Source organism: Agelaius tricolor, unplaced genomic scaffold, assembly GCF_023055355.1.
Source record: "Agelaius tricolor isolate 1412-34295 unplaced genomic scaffold, bAgeTri1.0.p SCAF_51, whole genome shotgun sequence".
In the NCBI taxonomy this organism is placed as follows: domain Eukaryota; kingdom Metazoa; phylum Chordata; class Aves; order Passeriformes; family Icteridae; genus Agelaius; species Agelaius tricolor.
Window position 1 is genome coordinate 217,147 of NW_027269311.1, and position 6,810 is coordinate 223,956.

A 6,810-nucleotide genomic window follows, 5' to 3' on the forward strand; every position below is an offset into this window, starting at 1 on the left:
GGAAAGTCCAGCCTTGCCCTGCCCTGGAAGCCCAGCCCTGCCCTGCCCTGGAACCCCAATCCCCCCAGAGCCTCTATCCCAGCCCAGCAGTGGCTGCCAGTCCCTGGCACAGCACAGGCAATGCTCCACAGCCACCTCTGCAGCCCCAGCCCAGCTCCTGAAGGACCAAATGAGCCCAAGCCCCACCTGGGGGAAGGGCCCAGGGAGACCAAGGGGTATTGAAGGCTGACCACAAGGCAAGCACACATCTTGACCCTGGATCCCCTTGGAATTTCCATCTGAACACTGCTGGAATCCAGGAGTTGGTAGCTGTGTGTGTGCTTCTCTGAATCTTATTTTTCTTTCTGTCTCTCTGAGAGAGAGAAAGAAAAATACTTCTTTTTTTGTCCTCCTGCAAATTTTGATTAACTTAAAATTGAACAGGCTTGGAGTTTGTGAAGTTGAATGGGCCAAATTAATGCTTTGAGAAGTGTTGTTTTGTTGATTGAATGTCCTATTAAACCTTTTGCAAAAAATTTATTTGATTTTTTAAAGTTGCCAGTAAAGGCTGTTTGGTTGTTTTGAGCTCCTCAGACTCTCTTATTGATATTTCTTAGTGCATCTAACTCAGAGTAAACAAAAAAAATAGAATTTCCTTTTAAATGTCTCCTTAAGAGAATTGTTTCAGGGATGGGGGTCAGGGCTTGTGTGTCCTGCTTGGCCCAGCCCAGGCAGGGCTTTCCCAGCCACATTCCACACTCCATTGCCCAGCTGGAGCCGCTGGTGCCTCTGAGTTGTGCTGCCCCAGCCCCAGGGACGCTCTCCTTGTCTGCCCATTCCCCCACGCTCTCTGGGCAGGGATGGCCTCACTGGGGGCTGCTGACATCCTCAGCAACTTGGAGGCTGCTGCTGAATTTCCCTGCTCCAGAGGCTTGTTCAGCCTTCAGCTCTTCAGTGCAGGAATTCAGTGTCCCAGGGCTCATTGACATTCAGAACACCTGAATAAGCCAAGCCTCTGGGAATAATTTGATTTTAATTTTCAAATCCCTTGTGGTTAAGTAGATCTTAGTAGCGTATTCAAACTGAATACACTATATTTAAAAAGACAGTGAGAAAAGATTTTTTAGGTCGTGTTTAGTTTTGTTTTCCTGTTAATTTATTGATATGTGCAATCCCCAATTGACACTGAATCCAGGTACTTCCTCATGCAGTTTGAATAGATATGAAAATCAAGACCCTTCATGGCTGACAATCAATCAGACTCTGTCCCTACCCCCAGCCCACAATTTCCCCCATCCAAGCCCTGGCACTCAGAGCAGCCTTGTGCAAATCTGAGCTCCCTCCAGCCCAGGCTGCACCTGCAGCTTTCAGCTCCTTGGCTCCAGCTCCCACCTGTTTTCCTTGGAGAAGGAGCTGCTTGAGACACAGAGGGATGTTCATTTATTGTCAGCCAGCAAAGCCAAGGGAAGGCACAGCTCCACCAAATGCAAAAGTCTTTTTTCTCCCTGTCTCTGCCCCTGATCCCCACAGCCTGTCCTGTTTCCTTCATCCCTGCATTGCCAGGACTCTCTTGGACAAGGGAGCTCTGCTCTGGCTACGGAGGGAGGTCCAAGTTCCACCACTGGAGTGGGAACCACAACTCATCAGGTTTGTGTCCTTTGGGGGTCAGGAGCTGGTGAGACTCAGAGGCACAGAAAGTTTCTCTTCATGGCCAACAGACCATGGTTGAACAGAATGCTATTTAATAACAATCTCACTCTTCCCTGAGCCATGTGCAACGTCCCAGCAGTGCCTGATGAGTCCACCATCCACAAGAGATTTCCATACTAGAATTAATTTTAGACAAGCATGGTTCTGTGACAGATATAAACACAATTAAGTTCTTGTATCAGGATGCTCATCCTGGAGTGGTGGCAAAACAGCTCCAACAATTCCTGATTTGCAAAGCTGTCAGTGGTGCATGGAGAAGGGAGGTCAGGCTGCTCTGGTGCTGAGGAAATGCTGAAACCAGCCTGACTCATTTCATCTCCTCCTGTCCTGGCTGATCTCCCCTCTTTCCCCTTCCACCCATTGGCTTTTGTCTCCCACCAGGTCCCCGATGAAGAGCCTGGCTCTGTGTTCTCCATCCCCTCCTCGCTGGCACTGCCAGGCTGGGATGAGGAGCCCCTCAGCCTTCCCTGCTCTGGGCTGGACAAGCCCAGCTCCCTCAGCCTCTGCTCACAGCCCAGGGGCTCCAGCCCCACCTTGGAGGCCCTTCCCAGACCCTGCTCCAGCTGCCAGACATCTTTCCTGCCCTGGGCAACCCAACCCAGGCCACAGTGACCTGGATAATCCCCGTCCTTGATGTCCTGGTCACACAGCCCTGGCCCCTTGTCCCCATGTCAGGCTCTGGGGTGGATCCTGTGGAACATCCTTTGGTGGAGGCTGTGGTTCCAGGTGGGCCGGGGGGATCCCGGGGGACAGGGACCCTGCTGGGCATGGACAGCATTGGACTTGTTGGGAGAAACTGTGAGGGGGAGCTGGGGCAGAGTGAGCAACCCAGTGACCTGACACAGCCCTGCTGGGATGGCACACAGCCCCTCTGGGATGGCACAGCCTGCTCTGTGATGGCACAGCCCCTTCTCTAATGTCACACAGCTGGTCTCTGATGTCACAGAGGCAGTCTATGATGTCATAGCTCTCAATGACTTCACATACCCCACTCTGTGATGTCATAGCCCACTCTGTGACCTCATGTTACCAGATGATCAATTGGCTACACCAGGTGAGCTCACACCTGGAGCTTGTTCTCCACATCCCCAGGCCTATGGAAACCACACAAGGCCCATTGTGTGAGAAGGGGAACTGGAAGTTCAGCAGCCTCAGGGTCCTGCCAGCTCAGCCAGGCCCACTGGAACATTGGGGTCCACGACCACCAGGGACCACCAGAGAGACCCCCAGGAGAGAACAACACTTGGGTAAAGGGGAGGGGGAATATGTTAATGATTTTGGGGAAATGATTATCATATGTATGTTTAGTCCAGAACAATCAATGGATGTGTCTGCAAAATACAGAAAATAAACAGAAACTTTCCTGTACTCAGCATGCACAGCTTTGGGAGGAGCTCTCCCCCGTGCATCCAGCTGAATAAAGAATGCTGCTTCTTAATGCTACACTGGGGTTAAGGAGTTTTCTGGTTTACTGAATTTTTGGTAACACTCCCACTGCCAAGGAAAGCTCTGTCTGCTGCTGTTCACAGACAGAGAAAGGCTGGGGGAGATGTGGGGCTCAGAGGCTGCCTGGGGCAGGTCCCAAAGCACTGGAGGTGCCAGTGTGAGCCCATCCCCAGGAACAGCTGGAAGGAGGAGCTGGGGAACTCCAGGCCTGTCAGCCTGACCTGGGTGCCTGGCAAGGTTATGGAACAGATCACCTTGAGTGCCATCACAGGGCACCCACAGGATGGCCCAGGGATCAGAGCCAGCCAGCTCAGTGGATTTAGGGGTGGCAGGTCCTGGTCTCCTTTTATGCCCAGGTGACCCAGCTGTGGATGGGGGAAAGGCTGTGGATGTTGTGTGCCTGGACTCCAGCAGAGCCTTTGACTCTGTCTCTGACAGCATTCCCTGGAAAAGCTGCAGCCCACGGCTTGGGCAGGTTCCCTCCTGGCTGGGAGATTTAAGAGCTGGCTGGAGGCCGGGCCCAGAGAGGGGTGGGGATGGTGCTGCACCCAGCTGGTGTCCAGGCACTGGTGCTGTCCCCAGGGATCTGTGCTGGGCCCAGTCCTGTTTAATATCTTCACTGATGGTCTGGGTGAGGGGATCGAGTCCAGCATTCACAAAGTGCAGATGGCACCAGGCTGGGTGTGAGTGTGGATCTGCTGGAGGGCAGGACAAGCAGACACAGCCTTAAGCTGCACCAGGGGAGGCTCAGGCTGGACAATAGGAAGGAGTTCTCCACAGAAAGGGTGAGTGGGAACTGGAATGGGCTGGCCAGGGGGGAGGTGGCAGAGTCACTGTCCCTCTCCAGTGGCACTTAGTGGCATGGTCTGGGTGACAAGGCAGTATTAGGGCATTGGTTGGACTTGATGATCCCAAAGGTCTTTTCCAGCCTATTTGATTCTGTCATTCTCTGATGATTGGGACACTCTGGGGCCATTGTGGCACTGCAGGGCCTCGTGGAACTAAGAGGACCATGGTGACACCGTGCAGCCCCACAGAACCAGGGGTCCATGGTGGTACTGTGGGGCCAAATGGACCCAGGGAGTGCCCCATGACACTCTGGGTCCTCGTGGAACCACAGAGGCCATTGTGACACTGCAGGGCCTCGTGTAACCAAGGGGTTTCACCATTTTGACACTGCAAAACCAAGGAGACCATTGGGAGACTGCAGGGCCCAGTGGAACCAAGGGGCCATTCTGACACTGCAGGGCCTCATGGCACCAAGGGGACACTGTGACACTGCAGGATCCTGTGTAACCAAGGGGCCACTGAGACACGATGGGGCCTCAAGGAATCTGGGAGAACGTTGTGACACTGTGTGGCCTGGTGGAAACAAGGAGTCCATTGTGACACTGAGGGGACTTGTGGAACCACAGAGACCATGGTGACAGTGTGGGACCTCATGTGGCCATGGGGCCATTGTGACACTGTGAAGCCCCATGGAACCAAGGAGTCCATTGTCACATTTTTAAGCCCCATGGAACCAAGGAGACCAGTGTGACAGTGCAGGGCCTGGTGTAACCAAGAGGCCATTGTGACACTGAGGGGCCCCATGGAACCAAGAACATCTTCACAAATGTCACCAAGCTGGATGTGTTGATCTGCTGGAGGGTCGGAGGGCTCTGCACAGTGACTTGGACAGGCTGGATCCAGGGGATGAATCCAACAAGGTGAGGTTTAATTAATCCAAGTGCAAGGCCCTGATATTTGGCCCCAGTGCTACAGGCTGGGGACAGAGTGGCTGCAGAGCAGCCAGGCAGAAAGGGCCCTGCAGGCACTGATGGACAGCAGGCTGGACATGAGCCAGCAGTGTGCCCAGGTGGGCAAGAAGGCCAATGGCTCCTGGCCGGGATCAGGAATGATGTGGCCAGCAGGAGCAGAGCTGCTGTGCCAGCACTGGTCTGCCCCCAGCTCTGCACACAGACATTGCTGCTGCAGCTCCAGAGAAGGCAACAAAAGGGCATCTCTGCAGAAAACTCTGCTGGGAGATCCTTTAGTTCCTTTAAAGCCACCAAGAGCACAACCCCTCATTGACACAGTCTGTGGCCACAGGGAAGGTGGAGAGAAACAAAATGGGAAATGGTACAAACAATGACATTTATTTGTGGACAATATGAAAAAAGTAATACAAAGGGAAAAAAAGAACAAACCCCAAGCAAAGCAACAATTACTAAGAAAGATGTCTTTTATTACAAGTGATTTGCAGAAATTGGTCAGAAGTTTAATGTCCCTGAAAGCATCCAGTCATCAGTCTCCTCACTGCAGCCTTGAGCTCCTGGTTCCTCAGGCTGTAGATGAGGGGGTTCAGGGCTGGAGGCACCACTGAGTACAGAACTGACAGGGCCAGATCCAGGGATGGGGACGAGATGGAGGGAGGCTTCTGGTAGGCAATTGCTACAGTGCTGACAAACAGGGAGACAACAGCCAGGTGAGGGAGGCAGGTGGAAAAGGCTTTGTGCCGCCCCTGCTCAGAGGGGATCCTCAGCACAGCCTTGAAGATCTGCACATAGGAGAAAACAATGAACACAAAACATCCAAGTACCAAACAGACACTAACTGTAAGAAGCCCCAGTTCCCTGAGATAGAATTTGGAGCAGGAGAGCTTGAGGATCTGTGGGATTTCACAGAAGAACTGATCCAAGGCATTGCCATGGCACAGGGGCAGGGAAAATGTATTGGCCGTGTGCAGCAGTGAATAGAGAAAGGCACTGGCCCAGGCAGCTGCTGCCATGTGGGCACAAGCTCTGCTGCCCAGGAGGGTCCCGTAGTGCAGGGGTTTGCAGATGGACACGTAGCGGTCGTAGCACATGATGGTCAGGAGATAAAATTCTGCTGAGATGAAGAACAGAAAGAAAAAGAGCTGTGCAGCACATCCAGTGTAGGAGATGTTGCTGGTGTCCCAGAGGGAATTGTGCATGGCTTTGGGCACAGTGGTGCAGATGGAGCCCAGGTCAGCGAGGGCCAGGTTGAGCAGGAAGAAGAACATGGGCGTGTGCAGGTGGTGGCCGCAGGCTACGGCACTGATGATGAGGCCGTTGCCCAGGAGGGCAGCCAGGGAGATGCCCAGCAAGAGGCAGAAGTGCAGGAGCTGCAGCTGCCGCGTGTCTGCCAATGCCAGCAGGAGGAAGTGCCTGATGGAGCTACTGTTGGACATTTGCTGGGGCTGCACATGGGCACCTGTTCATGGAGAAAGGACAGTGACAAGTCAGCAGAGGCTGCTTTGGGCCAAACCTGGGCCATTCCCTGCAGACAGCCCCGCTGGGACTCACCCAGCCTTGTTCCTGCTCTGGGAAAACCTTCACCCAGGTCCCTGCCTGAGCTCCAGTTGTGCTGGCTGAGTGTGCAAGGAGCAGCCAGGCCTGTGCATGGGGGCTCTCGAGGAGCCATCCCTGCCCCACTGCCCTGGGTTTGTGGCCATGTGGCAGAGGGACAAGGCTGGATATTCAGGATTTGTCAGGGGAATCACTCCTACTGCAGGAAGTCTTGGTAGCATCTGCACTCCCAATTCTATAGGACATGGGTGGCAGGTGCTGGTTTAAAGAATTTTTTCTTACCCATACATCATTCCTGGCTCTGTGAGGTCACAAATCCCCAGCATTTCTGCTGCACTCAGAGTTTGCCACTGAGAGATGGGAG

The 6,810-nt window shown here is 53.5% G+C and overlaps 1 protein-coding gene across 1 annotated transcript; it reads right to left on the bottom strand.

Moving 5' to 3' along the window:
• Positions 1-5,395: 5,395 nt before the first annotated feature.
• Positions 5,396-6,328, bottom strand: LOC139604435 (olfactory receptor 14C36-like). Its single transcript, XM_071455585.1, has one exon. It carries the CDS (start codon positions 6,326-6,328, stop codon positions 5,396-5,398), a length of 933 nt encoding a protein of 310 aa, XP_071311686.1.
• Positions 6,329-6,810: the final 482 nt, after the last annotated feature.